The sequence below is a fragment of the Balaenoptera acutorostrata genome, chromosome 3, assembly GCF_949987535.1.
Source record: "Balaenoptera acutorostrata chromosome 3, mBalAcu1.1, whole genome shotgun sequence".
Lineage (NCBI taxonomy): Eukaryota > Metazoa > Chordata > Mammalia > Artiodactyla > Balaenopteridae > Balaenoptera > Balaenoptera acutorostrata.
In genome coordinates this window covers 32,630,132-32,651,934 of record NC_080066.1, presented here as the reverse complement: position 1 = coordinate 32,651,934, position 21,803 = coordinate 32,630,132, and the positions used below count along the sequence as shown (strand labels likewise).

Genomic DNA, 21,803 nt, shown 5'->3' with positions numbered 1-21,803 from the left:
TTGGGGCTGTGAAAGGAAAGGAAAACAGGCTCAGGTGTGTGGACTTAGATCCGTATTTGGGTTTTTTCTGGAAAGCATATTGAGACCCACCAGGACATTAAGTGTGTCATCGGCTGCAGGCCCCACCCGCCCAGGCCTGGGAGACAGGTCACCAGTAGGCACAGAGCCGAGGTGTGGGTGGGCTGACCGAGAAGAACATGCCCACGAACACCTCCTGAGCTGCTACAAATACCATCTGGAAACATCTGATTCAATGTAAAATCAGGGGATCTGGTTTGTTTGGGGGAAGGAGCTCCTAAGACTCTCTTGAGCTGCCCTTTTACTTTAAAAAGACTTGCAACAACAAACCTGAAAAACCCAGCACCTGTCCAGTCAAGGACACTGGAGGATGAACAGAAGCCTGGCAGGTGGACTGGGCAGAAGGGGCTGAATAAAGGTGAGCAGACGGCGCCCCAGCACGGTACCTGGCTCCGCGAAGGACCAGCAGCGCCCTGGCCCTCTGGAGAGCCACGGTCTCAGAGTGTCACTTATTGTCAAGAAGAGAACAGCCCTGTACAGCGGAGGAGCCTGGCAGGCTCCCCTTCACCCACGATCCAGCACTGTTGGTGCACAGAGGGCCCAGCATCACCTGTGTTGTAGTTTTGACCGAAGATTGTTTAGAGTGGATCTAATCATGAGGAAACAAGACCAATGCAGATCGTGGGATTGTTCTACAAGACAATTGGCTTGGATCCCTAAAATGCCAATGCACCAAAGACCAAAAGATGGGCGGGGGGGGGGGCACACTAGTGTCCCTTAGTGTCAGATTGAGGGACACTAAAGAATTAGGACAGGCTTCCCTGGTGGCGCAGTGGTTGAGAGTCTGCCTGCCAATGCAGGGGACATGGGTTCGAGCCCTGGTCTGGGAAGATCCCACATGCCGCGGAGCAACTAAGCCCGTGCGCCACAACTACTGAGCCTGCGCGTCTGGAGCCTGTGCTCCGCAACAAGAGAGGCTGCGACAATGAGAGGCCCGCGCACCGCGATGAAGAGGGGCCCCCACTTGCTGCAACTAGAGAAAGCCCTCGCACAGAAACGAAGACCCGACACAGCCAAAAATAAATAAATAAATAAATAAATAAAAAATTAAAAAAAAAAAAAAAAAAGAATTAGGACAACCAAATGCAATGTGTGATTAACCGCATCCCGGCTCCTGTATGGGCCACCTGGGAGGGTCACTAGGGAAACTGAATATGGACTGTATGTTAGATAATGTGTAACATTTAGAGAGATGAGAGGCAGGGGAGAGAGAAAACATAATATTTAGAGAGAGAAAGTGGGAAAGAGGGAAGAAAGGATTTTTTAAAAGTGTGACAGAATATTAACTAATGACTCGAGAAGAAGAGTATTTGAATGTTCATCGTACAATCCCTTTACGTTTCAGAAGTAATGAGAATTTGTGGGGGAAACGGTGTGCGAGGGGCACTTGGGCTTCTAACAACCTGAGGCCCTGCTCATCCGCCATCCCCTGGAACCCGGTCGAGACGGGCACGCGGGCACACCCACACCCCAAAGCGGGGAGGCTCCACCCTCATCTGTTGTGCAACCTCCAGCATATTTCTTAACCCCTCTAAGCCTGAGTGTCCTTATCTAAAAACTAGTAATAATTACAGTGCCGGTTCCATAGGGTCCTTGTGAAGATGAAACAGCGTACTGGAAAGTACTGCAAATTGAAGGCCCAGCCCCTGGCAAGCCGCGTGGATGTGCAGGACACAGCACGAGCACTGAGTGCATCATTCTATTCGTTTTTATTTTAAAAACTATTTTCACTGCCTTCTTAGGGCACAAACCAGACACACCTTAACAGTGCCCTGAGAGCTCCAGATCTCTGTTGGGAAGGTCAGGTGTCACAGAACGCAGGCCCCAGGGACGGCAGGGAGGACCTCACAGCCTCTGCAGATGCCCTGGGTCTGCTCTAGTGCTGTGGGGTTTTGTGGGGTTTCTCAAGTTATATATTTAAACACACATGTGTGTGTGTGAATAACCCTTTGGTTTGCTTCCTCCCTTGCTTTTAGCACCAGCAACGTATCTCACCCTTGCCCTTTTGATATGCCACGTCTAGGAATCAAACAACCACCGGGATTCAGAGTCAAGTCAGAGCAGACAGGTCCTGAGAGCATGTGGGCCGCCACGAGTGGACTCAGCAGCACCTTCTCTGAAGGGGCAGGGCCCCCAACCCTGTTGGTTCCCCCAACCCTGTTGGTTTGAAGAGGCTTGAAGCCACACACACAGGGCCTCTGGCTAAGTGAAGCGTGGTCCTATCAGGTGCTCACACAGGAGGGAGGGCCTCAAATCCGCTTTCAGCCAGGGGAGGGGGGAGCAAATGGCATCACATCGGTGCCCCCCACCCCTGCCCAGTGCAGGCCGTGCCAGGAGGCCCCCGGGGGCACACCTCACTGCGGCAGGGGCTGCGGACTACCGGGTAAGCTGAGTCAGGATGGTAGGACAGCCGATCGTGAGGGATGCGAGAGTAACAATGGTTTTGTTGAGTTTGTTTCAAATGTTCTCAATATGATGCTTTCACGTGTACAAAAGGAGAACTGGGAGAAGTTAAAAAAAAAAAAAGTCAGCCAGAGACACAGCAGGAACCTTAACACTGGGGAGACCAAGATCTGTCAACCTGTTTCCTTTCAAAACATAATGTGTCCTTTAAGTCAACATAGTAGCTAGCTCTACCACACATTTAAACGCCGCCTATGCCCCCGTCACTACCACCACCAGGTCTCAATCCCACACGAATGCCAGCTGGACACCGAGACACACACCAGAGTCTACTGCTGCACGGCTTCTAACAGCAAACAAACAAGAAAAGCAGCGCAGCTGTGCTTCCAGCAGGTAAGAGACAGTACAGCCACACAGCTGCACCCTGGAGTACTATGCAGCCAGGAAAAAGAACGAAGCTGCCTCACTGAGCAAACACACAGGACAAAAGCCTCGGTGGAATGTGTTTGGTGGGTCCTACATGTGTGTTTTAAAATCACCTACTCCGTGAATGCACGTGCTTGCGTGTATACACAAAAATCCATGAAAAGGGTCTGGAAAGGGACGCACCAGTAAAGGGCAACAGTGGTTAGCTGGGGGAGGGGAGGGTTGCACATTCTGTCTACACACTTCTGCACTCTTTGAAGAGTTTCACAACTAGGCCCACTGGCAGCCTGGGACTGTGGGCGAGCAGGGGCGGGAGCTGCTGGCCTGGCCGTGTCCTAGACAAAGTGCTGGCCCTCTGCCAGCTTGGTTTGCTCTGGGTGAAGGAGATCCCGGCCAGCCACCCTCCACTCTGACAGGCTGCCTTTGCAACGCAGCTGCCCAGGGGAGCACCTGCCAGGGGTCCGGGCGGGCAGTGTGCTTGGAAACCATGTTCTAAAGCCACAGCTCGGGTTGGGGGAGGGGACCTAAATCCTTGCCCCAGTCATCTCACTGGGGATCGAATCCCTCGTTCAGTGAGTCAGTGTAAATTTCAAACAAATCCTGCCCCAAATTATCACAGGAAATGGCTGAGACAGTGAAGTCTCACTCTACTTTCCACCCCACCCCACACAGGGCCAGGTGGCCAGGAACATCTCTCTGCGGCTGCAGGAGAGAGGGGCTGTGTCCAACACAGTGCCCACCTTCCTGGCCAGGCCCCCAGAGCTGCTGAGACCAGCCCAGCCCAGGGTGCAAGGAGAGGTTTTGGCTACTAGCACTGGAGGGAAAACAGGGCACAGAGACATTCTGAAAACAATCCTTTGTGGGAACAAATAGGAATGTATTTGTGATATGTCTGCCTAGAAAGACTGGGGCCACTCTGCTAGGTGCTCACCAAGCCCCCCCCCCGCCCCCCGCCCCATCCTGGACAACAGGTAGGAACCTCCTCCAATATGTGCGACCTGGCCAGCTGCGGGGGGCGGGCGGGGAGTCTGCCCTCAGAGGGATCCAGAGCTTCCCTTCTCTAAGTCCTTGAATTTTCAAATCAAAGCCCTTCGGCCTCCAAGAAAATCTGCTCCTGGTCTAGGCAGTCCCCAAAGCGAGTCTTAGCAAACCTCCCAGGTCTGGGCTGGGAAGTTACGATCAACCAAATAACAAGGGGCTCAAGTTGCAAAGACATCTGTGTCTGTTTTGTTTTATCATGAGCTTGCTATAACATCAACAGTTACCTAAATGTGACAGAAAGTCATGAGTTCCTAGGATGACCTTTGGGGGACCACACGGCCACACAGCTAACCAGGACAAGCAGCAGCTCTTTGCGTGCAGTCGGTTAGGGGTGGGGGTGGGAGATCAGAGCAGAGCCAGGAAGCCCAGGTTCCCCCAGAGTCACAGATGCCCCTAGGGGACTTCCCTAGCAGCCCAGTGGTTAAGACTTCACCTTCCAATGCAGGGGGTGAGGGTTCAATTCCTGGTTGGGGAGCTAAGATCCCACATGCCCCGCAGCCAAAAAACCAAAACATAGAACAGAAGCAATATTGTAACAAATTCAATAAAGACTTTAAAAATGGTCCACATCAAAAAAAAAAAAAAAAAAAGACCTTAGGAACTCCCAAAGGAATTTCACGTGTGTGTGTGTGTGTGTGTGTGTGTGTACACACACACACACACACACACACACACACACCCCACCGCACCCCCCTCGTTTCCCGCAAACCTTCCAGGTGGTCAAGGGAGACATCACCAAGCTGCAGGGAGACCTGGGGACCAGTCTCTGGTCACAAAGCTAGGCAGAGCAAGGTGCCAACTGCCTCCTTGGCTAAAGGTCATTTTGGTATTTACTCCCCACCATACAATCGCTATGGGGGTAGGGGGGTCCCTAATGAAAGGCCTGGCATGACCTGAGCCACTGCCTGCAAAGACCACCCCTCCCACCGCAGAACACTCTGGGAGCCCACAAACCAGGGTCTGCTGCTCGGGTCTTCCCAGGGTCACCTCTCGGTCACCCCCTGCAGCCAACTTGCCTCTCCTCTCCCTTCTGTGGGCTGCCTCTGTCCCCTCTATGAACACCAGTGACTTATGCTCTGCACACCTGGGCTCAGCCTGGAAATGGGCTTCCTGGAGGTGCCCTGGACCAGAGATGGATTCTTGGTTCATAAGCAGATTCACCTGGGGGACCCCTTAAACTGCAGTCGGCATCTGGGACCTGGAAATCTGCATTTCCGAGGGCCCCAAGGGAACCCTGTGCACTCCTGACTTGGAGATCTGCAACTGCTCTGGAGGTAGAGCGCCGAGTTTCTGCACACCTGGAGGTTGGGGCCGGCTCCCTGCTCTAAGAACAGACATAGCACTTCGCAGGCAACGTATGGATCCATCCTCTTCTGACTGCCTTGAGCTTCCAGGCATCCCAGAGAGGCTGGCTTCCACCCCACTGCGAAGGCGTGGGTTCCCAGCGCTCCTGACCCAAGCATCTAGCCATCCTGCCCTGTGCTGCGCAGGGCACACGGACCCTGGACCAGGGGGGCTGAGACAACCCGGAAAGCATGCCCCGGCGGAGGCCCGGGCGAGCCCCGCCCCGGGTCAGTCCCTCCGCAATTCGCGAAGCTGGCTACCGGGTGCTGCCGGGTGGAAGGCCACAGTAAAAGTGGCTGCAGAAAGGTTTTCCAATCAAGTTCCCTACCCAGCACTGGCCTCGCCTCAACGGGGTACTCAACCCCAGCCGCACCCCAAACGCTGGCCCCGCCCGGGTACTTGGGGTCCGCCTGGCTCCAAACCTAGCTTCGCCCCTCCCCCACGACCACACCCACTCTTGCAGTAACGTCCCCACCCCCCTCAAGAGTCCACACTGCCCGAACTCTGACTCAGACAGCCTAGAAACGGCCCGCCTTCACCCGCGACCCCACCACCTGCCACGTGGTTTGAGCGGCCACAGCGTGGGACCAGAAATGCGGGGACAGCCTCGGGGGGGAAGCGGTCGTGAGATCCGCGGTACCTGACACCCGCAGACCTTGGGCCGACTCAGTTCCAAATGTACCGGGAGAAAAAGCCTTTCAACTCTAAGTTCTTGAAGCCTACTGCGGTTTTTAAATCAGTCATGTAATCAGTTTGTGAGCTGTTTTACAAATGAGAAACCTAAACCTTCGATCACGAAGTTAACAGTATAAAGGCTTAAATACTGTCCCAAAGGTGGAAGACCTAAGTGTCCAGAAGAGTTCGCGTGAGCTCAGGTGAAATACACAATTCTTTAAACCAAACTGGGGAAAAAAGGTTGTTTAACCATTAAAAGGTTGTTTCCACTTTTGTATTTAAAACACAATAAACAACCACAGAGAAATCAACGACACAGTCCCAGACTCGCGCGAAGGGAAATGGTGCCCTGGGGTCGGGGGCGGGCGGCGGTCCGCGGATCCCAGGCTGCCGGCTCCGGCCGCCCGCCCCCGTGCAGGTGCTGCCTGCCCGCATCCGGCCCCGGCAGGTGAGAGCAAGGCGGGGAGGAGAGCGGCGCAGACCTACGGGCAGGAGGCAGGGCGCTCCTTTCGGGAGAAAGCGCAACGCGCCCCAGGAGCCCCTCGGGTCCGGCGCGCCCCCGCCGGCCGGATGGGCGGGGCTCCCCCAAAGAGCCGCAGGAGAGGACCCGGGACCGCCCTCCGCGTCGGCCGCCGCTGGTTCTGGTTTCGCCAAATTAAACCTTAGAGCGCTGGAAAAATTACAGGAAGAGGAGAACGAAGAATGTGCCGAGTGGCTGAAGGCAGCCCTGTCCCCGCGTGAACTCCGCCCGCCGCGCGCCCGGGCCGGCCCCTCCCCACCCGAGCGCGCGCCCGGCCGGCGGGGGAGGGGTCGGGCGAGGACACCCCTCCCCCGCGGCTCCCGGGCCGCCCACCTCCCCGGGCGGCACCCGCGGCCCCCACCCAGCTAGCCGGCACCTGCCCTTGCGCCCCCCCAACCTGGGCGGGGTCCCCGCCCCCGGCCCCGGCCCAGGCCCAGGCCGAGATGACGACAATCGCCCCCGCGGCCCCGCCCGAGCGCGCCCGGGGAGGGGGCGTGCCCGGCGGGGGCGCGGTCGCCGGGTGGGCGCCGGCTCCCAGCGCCGGGACCCGCCTCGCGCGGTGCGCGGGATGTCGTCCGCAGCCCCAAGCGGCTGGGAAAGGGGCGAGGCCCCGACCGTTCCCGGCCCGACCTCCCCTCGCTACCCGCCGGCGGCTCCGGGGGCGTGGCCGGGTAACTCGCACTGGCCCCGGGCCGCCCCACTGACCTGTGTGAGTTCTCAGGTGCGCCTTGAGGTGCGAAGATTTCCCGTAAACTTTCTCGCAGCCCGCGTAGTGGCACTTGTGCTTTCTCTGCGGGGACTCGAGGTCGGCGCGACTTCGACCCCGCCGGCCCCTTTGTCTGAGGCCGGGCTCGCCGCTCCCCGCGGGCCCCGGCTCTCGCTCCGGCTCCAGCCCCGCCTCGGGCTCGGGCTCGGGCTCGCTCCACGCCGGGCTGAGGGGCGCGGCCGCCGCGCCACCGGCGCCGGGGGAGGCGGGCTCGGGGGCGGGTGGTGGCGCGGGCGGCAGGCGGCAGGGGGTCCTCGCCTTCCGGGCCGCGGCGCCCTCTCTGCGCTCCGCGGGGGCGGGCGCCGGCGCTTGTTGGTTAAGGTCCGCCAGGATCCGCGCCACTACGAAGAGCGAGGCGCTGTCCTTGCCGTCGCGGCGCTCTTCGACGCGGGGCAGCGTGGCGGCGACAGCGGCCGCACCCTCGGATCCAGGCTGAGGCCCCTCCCGCGGCCCGTGCACGACCGCGCGGCTCGACATGGACACGAGGCACTCGGCGGCGAAGTGGTCCACATAGGCGGCGGCTGCCATGCTGCGGGCTCCGGCCGGCGGGCGGGCGGCACTGCTGGTCGCTGCGAGTCGTCAGCGGCGCATCCGCACCCACGGCCTCCGGAGAGCTGGCGGGGGGCGGGGGCGCGGCGCGCCCTCTCCGCGGGCTGGGCTGGGCGCGCAGCCGCCTCTGCCGTCACCCGCGCAGCTCCGCGTCTGCGAGGCGCCCGCCTGGCTGGGCACCGAAGAGTGAGCGCCTGGGGGGCGCGGGCGAGTGGGGGGTCCCCGCGGGGCGTCAGGGGAGGCCTGTCCTAAGGATGCCGAGTGGCGACGTTAGGGACAGCCTCGCCGCGCATTGTGGCAGGCGGGACAGCCGCCGCGCGCGCCGCGGCTCGGTGTGGGCGGCCCGGCCCCGGGGGTGGGCGGGGCCGGGGCCACATCTGGACCCGACGTCAGCCCCCAGCCACATCCTGGCGGCGCAGGTTACAGGCGGCGGCGGCGGCAGCGGGGAGCTGCGCACGCGGAGGGGGCGGGGATCCCGGAGCGCGCATCGGCGGGATGGGGCGGTCACGCGCCCACGCCTGGGGAGGAGGCGTGGCGGAGGACAAAGGCGAACGCCATTGGTCCGCGGGTTCGCGGCAGGGCCAATCCGTAGAGAGAGAGGCGCCCACCCGGCCTCGGGGCGTGCGCGTGCCAATGGGCGTGCCCCCTTGGCCGGCGGGAGGAGGGGCGGAAATTGGAGCCCGGAGCCGGGCACGCTGACGCACGACGTCCGAGGGCGGTGGGCTGGGGCGGGGCCGCGCCCCCTCCCTTCCGCGGCGGGGACCCCGCGGGGTATTTTCCTGTCGGAGCTTTTGTACCGTGACAGCCTTGAACCCCGGCGCGGAGACAAGCGCTCTGGAGGGCGCCCCTTTGTCCCTCCAGCCCCGCCTGTGCTGGGCGCGGCGGAGAGCTCGCCCTGCGGGGCTCACCTCCGCTTCTCCCTTTCCTCTGCGGAGTGAGGTGCCCGGCGAGGAGGCGTGTCCGCTCCAGCCGGCGCGGAACAACCCCGCCGCACCCCGCCGAAGCCGGGTTCTTGGGCGGCCTCGCCGCGAGGCAGACCGCTCGTCCGCTGCACGCTCCTCCCCTGCTGAGTCCGGCGCTCGGCCCTGCCCGGCCGGGAGCGGGGTCTCGGGTGGGGAGGGGCCGCTCCCGCCAGCGGGACCCGCAGCTCCCCGACCGTCCGGCGGCCGGGAATCGAGCCGCGCCGCCCTGCCCTTGAGCCCGGGTCATCCGGAGCCCGACTGGCCCCAAGCTGGTGGTTAGCCTGGCAGCGCGGGTGATGTGTCCACCGCGTCTTGTGTTCGCAGGAGTGAACTACGTGCCGGGGCGTCGGCGCCGCCGCTTAGGGAACGCAGGGCCCCTTCCTCCGCCTCCCCTCCCCAGGCCCGCTGCCAACTTCTCCCGGCTGCCCCTCTCCCACCTCGGCCGGGGAGGCCTCAAAAGCCACCGGCTGCGAGGGCCCCGCCCACCGCGCCCCACCCACCCACTGTCGGGCCTCGCGGAGGAAATGCTCCCTGCCCCGCCCCGCCCACTTGCCCTTGGCTCTCACCGGCGCCCTCACCCTCACTCTCTCTAGGCGCCCCCCCGCCGTTCTGCTACAGGCCTAGGCCATCACCGTAGAGGGTAGAGGCCGGAACCGATCGCAGCAAACCCCTGACCCGGGGAGACTGGCTGGCGTCTGCAGCTCTTAATGGACGTTCAAACATGTCAGCTGCCCGCGGGGAGCCTGGAGAGGGAGGGCAGCCCAGGCACCGGATCCCTGCGGACCGGAGAATAGGGGTGGGTGGGACAAAGTCATTCTGCGCACAAAATTAATAGCAGCCATTCTCACAGAATTAATTTGGGGCCTGGGTAGAAAAATCTATTTCCAGGTCACTAAGGAGGAACGGAGACAGGCATTCTGCGTTGCATGTCATGGTGACCTGTAAACTGGTGTGGACGTTTGGGCGCCCTGGGTATCTGTGACTAACACCCTGAAGTTCCCTTTCTCTGGTGGAGTCCGTGCCCCTGGGAAGACCACACATTATGCTATTCAGAGGTGGGCTCTGTACCAGCCAGCTGGGTCAGGTTCCTCTAAGACGGTCTCCTATTGGCAGGAAGTAGTCATTCTTCTCCCAGGCAGACTGTGTTGATGACATTTAAGAGATTTGTGTTCTGACCAAATAATGATTCAGAATGTTCCTGCAGTCTCACCACATGTCACAATCAGTCACTTCATTAAGGATGGAGCTGGCTCTACGCTGACTTACCAGCCACCCATCCTCTCCCCATCCCTCTCCAGCCAGCAGGATTCTGCCCAGTTTTCAAGGTACCACATCTCCCCACTTTCTCCATGATCCCTCGGGACACCCCAGCCTGCACACACCTAGGACTAGGCACCCTTCTAGGCATTGGGCTTTGACCATGGACAAGACACCTGCCCTGGGTGAGGAGAGGCAGGCCTGGGTCAAGGGTCGTCTGCACTGACACATACCCCACCCCCATCCACAGCCCGAAACAGCCCACAGGCCTCCGCATGGATGCAGCCTCCCTGAGGATTTTGGCTGTGCCCCCGTGGCATTCTGGAGGCAAAACTTAGCCCCTTGGCTTATTTCTCAGGCCTTTAATGATTGTTCATGGGGACTTCCCTGGTGGTCCAGTGGTTAAGACTCCACGCTTCCAATGCAGGGGGCCCGGGTTCGATATCTGGTCAGGGAACTAGATCCCACATGCATGCCGCAACTAAGGAGCCCACCTGCTGCAAGCAAAACCCGGTGCAACCAAATAAATGAATAAATGTTTTACAAAATAAAATAAATAAATAAATGATTGTTTATGGAAGGAGGCCCCAGGGCCCAGCAGACTACCCTAGTCCCACATGGGAGTATCTTCCAGATACATACAGTTCTCTTCCCCAGAGGAAAATCTCACCATAGCCACCGGCCCGTGTTTTCCTTGCTTAAGAGGATTTTGACGGAGGTGGCTTCTGTATGTATGAGGTGGGTGAGTATCTAGTGTCAGATGGAAGGAACAGGATAAACAAAAGCAGGGTAGGGAGGATCAGCCCAGAGCAAGTGGATGGGGATGTGTCTGGAGTGAAGAGGCTGGACTGGAAAGGGGGCTGAGGTTTCCGCTGCAGGTGGGGGATTGATGGTATGTGTTGACTCTGACTTTTGGAGCCTCCTGACACAGCAGTTAAGTTTGCTTGCTCTAAGGCAGAAATTGACAAGAATGGGGCAAGCAAGGGAAGAAGTAACTGCAACACGGTTGTTGAAGCTAAAATACTTAGCAGGCCTGAGAAAACGAAATCTTGAAATGGTAGCCAGGAAGGAAAGCCAAGAACAAACTCTGGAGTCCCCAGAAGGTTCACCAATGGATGGCACTAGGCACCTCTGGATGTGGGTGTGAATGGGGGCTAAGATAATAACTGGCATAAAGTCTGCTTAAGAAGCACCCAGATGCCCAGATCCTCTCACCAGATCTGTGCTGCCTTCCTCGTCCTGATGAAAGACTGGATGTCTGTCATCTAAGGGAGGTAAACGGGCACATCTTGGGCTGAGAGATACCTTTCACAATTAAGGGCAGAGGTACCATAATAGGAACAGAGGGGTTAAATGAACCTATAGGTGTTAGATGCTGAGACCATGCCCCATCCCCTCTTCTGGGTTTTCAGAATGCCTGCAGCCAGGAGGCTGAAAGGGTCTTTCCTGGGGCGTTAGACCAGGCTGAGGGGAACACCTAAACTTTCTGACACGTGTGGTTGCCCAAGGGAGCAGCCAGACCACCCTAGAGGGAAGGGCGCAGGTAATGAGCCCCCACGTGTGCAGAGCTTCTAATCGGGGTTTCACAGGCAGCCGAAGCTGACCCAGCATCTCAGGAAAGCCTGTGTCATGAAACCTAAAGCTCCAATAGATTTTTTAAAAGCAACTTGGAGGAAACAGAGACTATGCAGAGAGAAGTACATGGCAACGTAGTCATCAATAATGTCATCAGAGAAAATATGGCAACCCATGAAGGGAGGCCACATATAAAGAAACATTCAGAGAACAAACAAGAAGTGTTCTTGGAAATTTAAAGTAGCGGAAAGGAAAAAAAAAAAAAACCTCCAGAGAGGGATTGGAAGATAAAGTTGAGGAAATCTCTATGAAAGCAGAACAAAAGGAACCCCAAAAATGGGAGATAGGAGAGAACAAAATAAAGGGGGACCATCCAGAAAGTCCATTGATCAAATAATAGGAACCCCAAAAGAGTGATCGGAGAAACACGGGTGGCGGGAGGTGGAAGTGGGGGGAATCATCATTTAATTCATCCTTAAAAAAATCTCTAAAACTCAGGAGCATGCACTGAAAAGGCCCACAGGGAGCTCAACGGGAAAAAATAGTTCTACCCCAAGGCACATCACGGTTGAAGTTCAGAATAATGGGGACCAAAGTGTCCTGACATTAGAAGTAGGTTACACAGAGATGGTCAGGAGCCAGAAGGCGAGAGGCAAAGCCTTGAGAATCTAAAGGAAAGTTATTCTCCAGTCTTTACCCCGTGAAAATATAAACCAAGTACTTTGAGATGAATGAGGTCTCAAAAATTTTACCCATGGATTCTTTCTCATGGTAGGATGCTACCAGAGATAATTCTTCACCAAAATAAAGAAGCCAACCGAGAAAGAGGGAGGCATGTGATCCAGGAAGGAGGCATTCAATGCAGAAGGGAGGGGAGGGGTGCAGAGGGCCACCAGGCCAGGCTGGAGCAGGTCAAATGCTCCATGGACACTTCTTCAGGAGGTGAAATAGACAGGATCCCTGTATCCATCAGGAGAAGCTGGTCCCGAAATACAAACCACCTGCAAATCTCAAAGGTTTTTTTCTGGCCATGCTACACATCCTCCGTGAGTCGCCTGGGGACGCCTAGGTTGATGGAGCAGCCTCTGTCTAGAACATGCTGATCGCCATGGTAGAGGGACCCAGAGGTGTCCCTCATGCCTTCTTTCACACAAGATACACCGTCCCCCTCCCCAGGTGGGAAAACTTTTAAATCCTGACCTAGGGGCCAGAGACAGGGAAATCGGAGATGAGAAGGAAAACAGGGATTCGAGGCCAAGGGAGGTAGCATCCTGCTCGAGATCGAGGACCTCTGTAGGCGGCTCCACCCCACTCGCAGCTCCAATACACAATCTCAACATTCAGTGATGGAAAGGGACAGAATGACACAACAAACAGCCCAATTCAGAAAGGGGAGGAGGGGGAGATCCCAGCAGACAGTCCCAGCTAATGGTCCATTAGCAATGCTGAGACCCTGCTGGGCAGATTTTGCCCCTCATCCTGGAGTGACTGGGTGAATAGTCCCAGTCCCCCCGCCACCCAATTGTTCTACGGGCCCTGCTCCACCTTGTGGGGTTCCTCCTCCACCGTCATCCTCCTTGGCTGCATGTTGCAGGAGAGGGGCAATGGGAATATGCTCTCCTTGGAGGCTGAGCAGTTTCCCCAGCCCGCTTTCAGCCTGTAGAAGGTTAGAGATGAAGGGTCATCTTAAGTTCCAACCACAAACTGTATTAGTGCTTGTACATGGTTTTTTTGCCCTACTAGTTCCTCAAAACTCTAGTTAATGTCTTACCTAATCTGTTCGATTCCAGCTTGCTTCATTGTTAGTGGCCACTCTCAAGGGCCTCACAAGACATATTTGTCTCAACTGAATTGCAGCTTCTTTCAGCCTCTTGGTCTTTGATGGTAGAGGAACACTCTCAAGTCTCTTTAGTCTCTGAAACTTCTAAGTTATCCCAGGTGACAATGTACCCACTGGCTATGTGATGGCCATCCTTCCAGCCTCCACAATCAGTGTCCTTACTGCCCACTGGACCAGCCTTTATGCCAATGTCACATGCCTTTCTTTCTATTGCAGCCATGCCCCACTCCTGGTTACCATTTTCTGTACCAGTCAGGAGCAGCTAAGTTATGCTTCAGTAACAAATAGTTCCAAAACTCAGTGGCTTCAAATACCATAAGTTTAGTTCTCAGTACCTGGAGGGTTGGCTGAGCACTCTGCTCTGTGGCATGATCATTCCCACCCCAGCATCCAGAGGGACAGAGCAATCCCTCTCTGGAACACTGGCAGTCACCACAGCAGAGGGAAGAAGGAAGGTCTGGCAATTAAATGCTTGGCCCAGAAATGACGCACATCACTTGTGCTCTTAGCTAGTCACATGGACCATCCTGCCCACAGGGAGCCAGGGGCAGACCCACGATGTCCCCAGAAGGCAAGGAGCTGAGCTATGCCAAAAGCGTTAATGTTTTCCACAAAACCTGATGTGACCTGAGAGGCTATTGAGAAAACTGGCAAAGAGTTTGGGGTTGGATTAATGGTATGGTAAGGAGATAGAAAACTAAGCAAACGGAAGATAATCAAGAGCTCCAAAGAGAACAAAAGAAGGTCCATTGTCACTGACCACTTGGTTCAGTTGCAGACAGTATTTCCGTAATGATCATTGTAAACAAGGAACATCGATCTAATGGAGGAACAGGGCCCCCAGACATGCCCACATGGGCAGAGGCGGCAGGAGGAAAGGGAGCCAAGTCCACACCTACATCTCGGAGATCAACCAACATCACCCCAGACCAAAACCTCGGGAGGCGGCAGTGTGATCATGTGTGATGGCAGAATTCCACCGTGGCCCCCCTCCTCCCCACCCCTGGTGTCCACACCTCCTCCCAGTCAGCCCAACACCAACCCAGGTGTTTCTGTGAAGGGCTTTTGCAGATGTGAATTAAGTGCTACATCAGTTGACCTTAAGATGGGGAAGATTATCTGAGTGAGCCTGACCCAATCACATGAGCCCTCTCATCTGGGTCTAGGGTCAGAGACAGGGCGGTCAGGGAGATTGGAAGCAGGAGTGGGATTTGAGGCATGGGAGATTCTCTGTTGCTGGCTTTGAAAGTAGAAAGGCCTCATGGCAAGGAACATGAGGGGCTGGGAGTGGCCTCCAGCTGACAGCAGACTGTCAGGAACAGAGGACCTCAGTCCTACAACCACAAAGAACAGAATCCTGCCACAGCCACCTGAGCTTGGAACAGGGCCTCAGGCCCCAGAGGAGAACATGGTTCAGGCAATACCTTGGTTTTGGCCTGAGATAGAAAACCCAGCTGCACCAGGCCCAGACTTCTGACTACAGAACCACAGGTCATAAATGTGTGTTTTCAGCTAGGCTTGTGGCAATTTAGTATGCAGCAAAAGGAAACAAATGCATATACTGTTTGAGTTGTGGAAACAATCAGGTAAAAGAGGCAAGAAGGATTGTCTCTGGGGAGGGGGAAGGAGGGAAGGGAAGGGATTAGAGACGGCTATGTTTCCTAACCTTGCAGCTTTAAGCTATCTGCATGTAGAACTTTGATGTAAGGAAAAACTAATATTGAAAGATCATGCCAGAGACTACCAGCCTCCCAACTACTTTCAATGGAATGTTTGTGTCCCCCCCCAAATTCATATGTTGAAACCTAACCCCCAATGATGCTATTAGGAGGTGGGCCTTTGTGAGGTGATTAGGTCATAAGGGTGGGACCCTCATGAATGGGATTAGTGTCCCTATAAAGGACCCCCACCCCCATGAATGGGATTAGTGTCCCTATAAAGGGTGGGACCCTCATGAATGGGATTAGTGTCCCTATAAAGGACCCCCTATAAAGGATCCCTCATGAATGGGATTAGTGTCCCTATAAAGGACCCCCACAGAGCTCCCTCACCCCTTCTGCGTGTGGGGACATAGTGAGAAGATAGCCATCTATGAACCAGGTCCTTATCAGACATCGAACATGCTTGGTACCTTGATCTTGGACTTCCAGCCTCCAGAACTGTGAGGAATAAATATTTGCTGTTTATAAGCCGCCCAGTCTATGGTATTCTGTTACAGCGGCCCAAATGGACTAAGACATCAACAAAATCCATCCCCTCTTTCCACAGCAGTGAGCAACCATACTTCCGACACACCTGTGCAGTTAGGTGTGACCAGGTAATTAGGTCCCCAGGGCGGGACTATGAGCAGAGGGGCTGTGGGCTTTTAAGAGAGTGGATCTCTCTCCTGCATCTTCTCATTTCCTTTCTGCCTGCTGGATGCTTATGTAAACAAAGCCCTAGGGGATGATGAAGTCACGAAATAGAGGAGGCTGGAACCCAGAAATCTGGCCCAGGGTGCTCGCAGATGGTCACTGTGTTTCAGCCATAATAATCCAGGGCCTACCTGTTACTGCAGCTTAGCCTACCTTCACTAATACGAAGGTGGGAGGGGGTGGAGGGGATGGAAGGAAAACAACAGAAGAAGGCATATGAGGAGAGGGCTTGGTGGCATGTGGAGTGAGGCCTGTGCTTTGTGCTATAGTGTTCTTCTCTGGGGCTGGCTTCCTGGTGGCAGCCAGGGGTGCCAGCTCTGGGCATCATCCTTCCTCCTTCCCAGGGAGTCACTGATGGCTTGCCATGCTAATAGGAGAACAAGCCATTCTCTGTTGTATGACATGGGGGTGGAGCAGAAAACCATTTCCACGTCCTGTCTCCCAGTGGTCCTGGAGTGCAGAATAATTCATCAGGGCCCAAATGATGAAAGCCCGCTTCACATCTGGTGCACGTTTACATGGGGAAAGATTAAAACCAGAAATGCTTCTGAGACCCAGCCATCGAAAGACTTAAGAGATATTTACAGGGTCGGCAACAAATGTATGAGGAAAGCATGTTAAAATGATGGATAGTCCCTTCCAGGCTTGCTGGAGCAGATGGCTCCCACTCCTGAGCACAAGCGACGCGGGATCCCCCCCTACTTCACGATGATCTGGGAGGGTCTCTGGTCTCAATGGTAATTGTCTGTTCTTTTGTGCACCGCCCCCTCTGCCCCGACAATAAGACAATAAACCCCTAGTAGTCTGCCGTTCGTAACTCGTAATCCCCTCCCTGGTGGATGCTCTGGGCCAGATGCTGCATTTTATCCTTTTGAGTTGACTCTGAGATTCTTTCCCAGCACCAGTGAAGGTCAATAAGTCCCAACCTTCAGGTAATGCTTCATAGCCCCCTTGACACGTTGACACACGTGGAAAAGGCACAAGAAAGGGGCCACTCCCTCCCACTCTACAGGTGAGAAAACCGAGCCTCAGTCAGGCAGAGAGAATTCCCCAAGGCCAACCTAGCAAGATGCAGAGCCCGGGTTCTTTGGCCTCACCATGGTGCCTGCATCTCCAGCCTCTGCGAAGCTAGCTAATTAATGTGGGGATTTATCAGATCCATTAAATAAGAGCCAGGTTAGCCCATTCTGGGCTCTCATGGGAATCCTGTCTGATAAGTATTCCCATTAATGGGAATGGGTGGATTTGCCATGAACGATGTAGGATAAAGACTCAACAAAATTCTCAAAATTCTTGGCTGTCTGCATGTAGGACTTCAGTGAAGTCCTTCTTCAGTGAAGAACTGAAGGATGATTGACAGGACCCAAGGGAAGCAGTATTCTTTTTGTTAGTGCTGAAGGGAGTTAGAAGGTGGGGCTGGGTCATGCCCAGTCAGGTGGGCACTTCAGTTTGTGCACCAGGCGTCTGGGGTCACCTTCGGGATCACATCCTTGTACATTCACTTGGTTTTCTGGGCTTCGGCTTCCTACGTAGGACGGTACATTGAAAGAGTCAGTAGCTATTAGACCTGATTTTACAGTTCAACTAGTTGATTTAAAATTTTTTCCAGGCTTCCCTGGTGGCACAGTGGTTAAGAATCCACGTGCCACTGCAGGGGACACGGGTTTGATCCCTGGTCCGGGAAGATCCCACATGCTGTGGAGCAACTAAGCCTGTGTGCCACAACTACTGAAGCCCGCACGCCTAGAGCCCGTGCTCCGCAACAAGAGAAGCCACCGCAATGAGAAGCCCGCGCACCACAATGAAGAGTAGCCCCCACTCGCCGCAACTAGAGAAAACCCGCACCCAACAACAAAGACCCAACTCCGCCATAAATAAATAAATAAAATAAAATAAAATAAAAAATTAAAAAAATAAATAATAAATAAATAAATAAAATTTTTTCCAAATGTAGTATGAGTTGGTTCTTTCTACTCGAGGCTCTTTGAACCGGAGCTTTCTGACTTGGGATTTGGTCTTTGGTATGAAACTTCTTTCGTATGTAAAGCAGAGAACTGTACAACCAGGGCTATTGATGTTCCAGGGGGGGAAAAAAAAAAAGAAATGTTTTCCCCCAAGGAAAAGGAAAGGAGAAGTTGAAAATGAATTAGTTTTAATCACATTTCAGGTAACTTGAGAGCAGCCAAGAGGCAGCCATCTCTAACCAGAAGTCATTTCCTGAAAGTCCAGAAATAGTTCCCACTGGAAACGGCTGACGGAGGCCCTTTGAGTGGTTTGCATTGGCTCTGGTGTGTCACCAGGAGGCAAGCCCTCTTGGAGTTTCCTCTCCAAGGGGACAAGGATGACCCTGGCTCTGGGCTAGCCACTGGACAGTGCTCCGTGACATTCAGTGCCTCAGGGCATGCAGCCCCTCAGGAAATGGGTCCTCAGTGCACGGGTCCACACATTCTGCTGTGTCCCTGAAGTCTCTCCTTAAAGACCTTTGTCCACCCACGTGTCATTATGAAGCAGTAACTCCCAGGCTGGGAGGGTCTGACTCAGAGACTGCAGCCCAGACTCCTGGGTGGGGAGAGGGAGGGAGCCAGGCTCATCTGAACCATCCCAGTGATGCGCACAGTTCTACCGACAGCAGTTTCAGTGTGCCTGGGACATAGTGGCGAATGGGAGGGACCTGGGGATCCCCTGAGGCTGCCAAGCTGAAGGGGAGCTCACTCTTCAAGTCAGAAATTGTTGCAATATCACAAGGCAGTTTAAAATATTGTTGCAATATTGTTGCAGTTTTAAAAAAATGGCCGCAAACCTTTTGATAAGGCTCCCATTGACTCTGGGCAGCTGGCGACTGCTTCAACCCATAAAGCCCCGCGCAAGGGGAGTGGTGTGACCTCTGGTCCTAAAAGGCAGCGGCCTCCCCGGGCTGTCCTGCAGTGCACCCATCACAGGCTCCCTCTTGGAGCCCTGAGTTTCCGTGTAAGACTTCCAACCACCCTGATCTGGAAGCCAGCCTGTGGGTGAAGAAGCATCTTGCAGCTGTTTCTCAGGTCTTGCCGCCTCCAGACCTCCCAGCTGAGGCCCAAGTATCAGTGGAGCAGAAACAAACCATCCCTTCTGGGCCCCGTCAAAATTCCTGATCCACAGAACAATGGTTGTTGCTCTAGGCTATTACATTTAGGGTTAAACCAAGAAATGACTGACCTAGTCTGGATCAAAGAAAAGGGATGTCTTTTGATCCTGGGGAGGGAAAGACCAAGATGGTGGGCTTGGGTCTGAGGTCTGGACCCTACGTGTGAGCTGAGGGATTTTCAAGGGACTTGACCTATTCTGCTTGACTTAGAGACTGACTTGAGACTCCCCTCACGGCTCAGGGAGAGACCCCAAGTGGCGAGACCTTCAGACCCTCCTCTGAGAGGCTGGGTGGAGACCGTTATGTGGACCCATCTCCACGGCGCACCTCTATCTGGCACATGACCCATTTGGGGTCTTTGCAGCAGCCTCGTCTTCAGGAAGGTGATTGGGACTATGGCTGTCCCAGGCCTAGCCCCTCTGACACACTCTCTAAAACTCCAGGCTTCAAAAGCATCCTTTTTAAAAAAAAAATATATTTATTTTATTTATTTATTTACTTGGTTGCCCGGGGTCTTAGTTGCCGCCGGCAGGCTCCTTAGTTGCGGCTTGCATGTGGGATCTAGTTCCCTGACCAGGGATTGAACCCAGGCGCCCTGCATTGGGAGCTTGACTGCGCCACCAGGGAAATCCCTTCAATAGCATCCTTACTGTAACGTTATTTAATTTGAAAAATATTCAAAAGCTTAAAAAGTAAAAATTGCCATTAATCTCCATTCTCTCCAGGAAATGAATCCCTTCTTTGTTCTTTTCTGTCATCTTTTCCATCTACAGACCAGTCTTCTCTATTTACTCATTGTGACAATCATTGTTGTTTCCTGTCTTACTCTGCTACTGCTGCATAACAAAGTGCCCCTCAACTTAGTGGCTCAAGATAGCAATAAACATTTACTATCACTCACAGTTTCTATGGATTTGGAAGTGGCTAAGCTGGGGGGATTCTGGCTTGGGGTCTTTCTCACAAGATTATAGTCCTGACGTCAGCTGGGACTACAGTCATCTAAAGCAGGGGTCCCCAACCCCCGGGCCACAGACCTGTACAGGTCCACGGCCTGTTAGGAACCGGGCTTCACAGTAGGAAGTAAGTGGCAGGTGAATGAGCAAAGCTTCATCTGCCTCTCCCTATGACTCCCCATGACTCGCATTACCTCCTGAACCATCCCCGCCGCCCGCCGTCCATGAAAAAATTGTCTTCCACGAAACCAGCCCCTGGTGCCAAAAAGTTTGGGGACCACTGATCTAAAGGCCTAATGGGGGCTGGAGAATCTGCCTCAACATGGTTCACTCACAGGCCTGGCAAGTCGGTCCTGGCTATCCACTGGGCGCTCAGCCAGGGCCGTGGGGCTGGGCCCATGGACCCTCTCCAAGTGGGCCTCTCCACAAGCTGCTTGGGCTTCCTCACAGCCTGGTGGGTTGGCTTCCAAGAGCAAGTGTCCCAAGAGATGGAGATGGAAGGGCACAACATTTTTAAAACCTGGTACCCAGAAGTCACATGGCAGGACTTACTTCCACAGTACTCTCTGGACTGGGGCAGTCACAAGGTTCCCTGCTTCAGGGAGGACACCTCTTGATGGGCGAGTAGCAAGGTTCTAGAAGAGTGTATGGGATGGGATGTATTTCTGTGGCATTCTTTAGGAGATAAAACCTGCCATAGGGAGTGAGGGTGCCAGAGGTCTTTCCATGCTGAAGTGGGATGGTGTCTAATTCTACTGCAGTTCATAAGGACATTGGGGAGGCCTGAAAAGCCACAGCCCTATCTCCCTTCCTTCCTCCCGGGAAACCGAAGCTCTTTTTGAGAAAAAGAGGTGTTGTTTCCTTTTAAAGATAAACTATAATTTTATGTGTCAAGGTGAGATAGGTCTCCACTTCAAACTGTGGTCACTGTGGAATCCGGGCCCAGAGGGACAGAGGTTCCAGCAGTCCGAGAGTGGGTTCCTGAGATGGTACCCAAGGCCATTTCCCAGAGGGACATGCTGAGAGTGCCCCCCACAGAGCCCTGCTGCACCCTGGATGTGTCTCCCAGGGCCTTTGCAGTAGAGACAGGAGAAAATTTAATCTCTGATCTTCCCAGCCTCCCTCGGAGCTGGGCATGCCTCTGACTCCACTTGGACCAATGGGATCTTAGGGGGCCCATGGAGATACGGCGTCCCAGAAACCCCAGGACAGGGAGAGGTGGACCCTTGCCACCTTGTGCTCGCCGTGTGTACCGGGGCTTCCTGTGGGAAGGCCTGGAGGGATAAGGCCTGGGGAAGCACGACAGTGGGACATTTGGACAGCAGAGCTGCCTGGCCGTCCTCTGGGTCCTTCCTTCTGTGGGCACTGCGGCTGCTTCTCTCCACCTGCTGTGCACATCGGCTCCTGCACCCCGGGCTTCCTCTCACAGCCCTCTCCATGCAGCTCAGCTTCAGTACCCTCTGCTGACCCTCTGAGTCTCCAGGGAACAGAGCCCCAGGAGGAGGCCTGATGGACGGAGGGACAGTCCTGCTGGTGGGTGGTTCACACAGCAGGCCTCCTGAGGGCCCTGGTCAGCAGAGCAGCTGCCCCGCTGAGTATCTCGGATCCGCCCTGCTGCAGGGGGAGCATGGGGAGAAGCGTGCAGCTGGAGCCAGGGGGCTTCCTAGAGGGGTGATGCAGCCAGCAGAGGGGGAGGGGGGGTCTGGTTTGGAGACCCAGCTGGACCACCTCTACCACCTGGCGTCTGCACCCTAAAACTGGAAACATCCTCCTCCATCAGAGGATAAACACCCCGGTGTTAGAAAGGGCTCCGGATGATGCCCCACCCATGGGAGACAGCCACCAGTGGTAGCAGAAGGGGCAGGAGGGCAGGGTGTGG

General features: G+C 55.2%; 1 protein-coding gene across 1 annotated transcript in view; it reads right to left on the bottom strand.

The window, feature by feature from the left end:
* Positions 1-8,246, bottom strand: part of KLF13 (KLF transcription factor 13) — a 45,813-nt gene extending 37,567 nt beyond the window's left edge. The window contains exon 1 of the mRNA XM_057543612.1: positions 7,193-8,246. Within this exon, the coding sequence (XP_057399595.1) occupies positions 7,193-7,781 (589 nt within the window). The 5' untranslated portion in view covers positions 7,782-8,246. The remainder of the gene's footprint in view (positions 1-7,192) is intronic.
* Between the last annotated feature and the right edge of the window lie 13,557 nt (positions 8,247-21,803).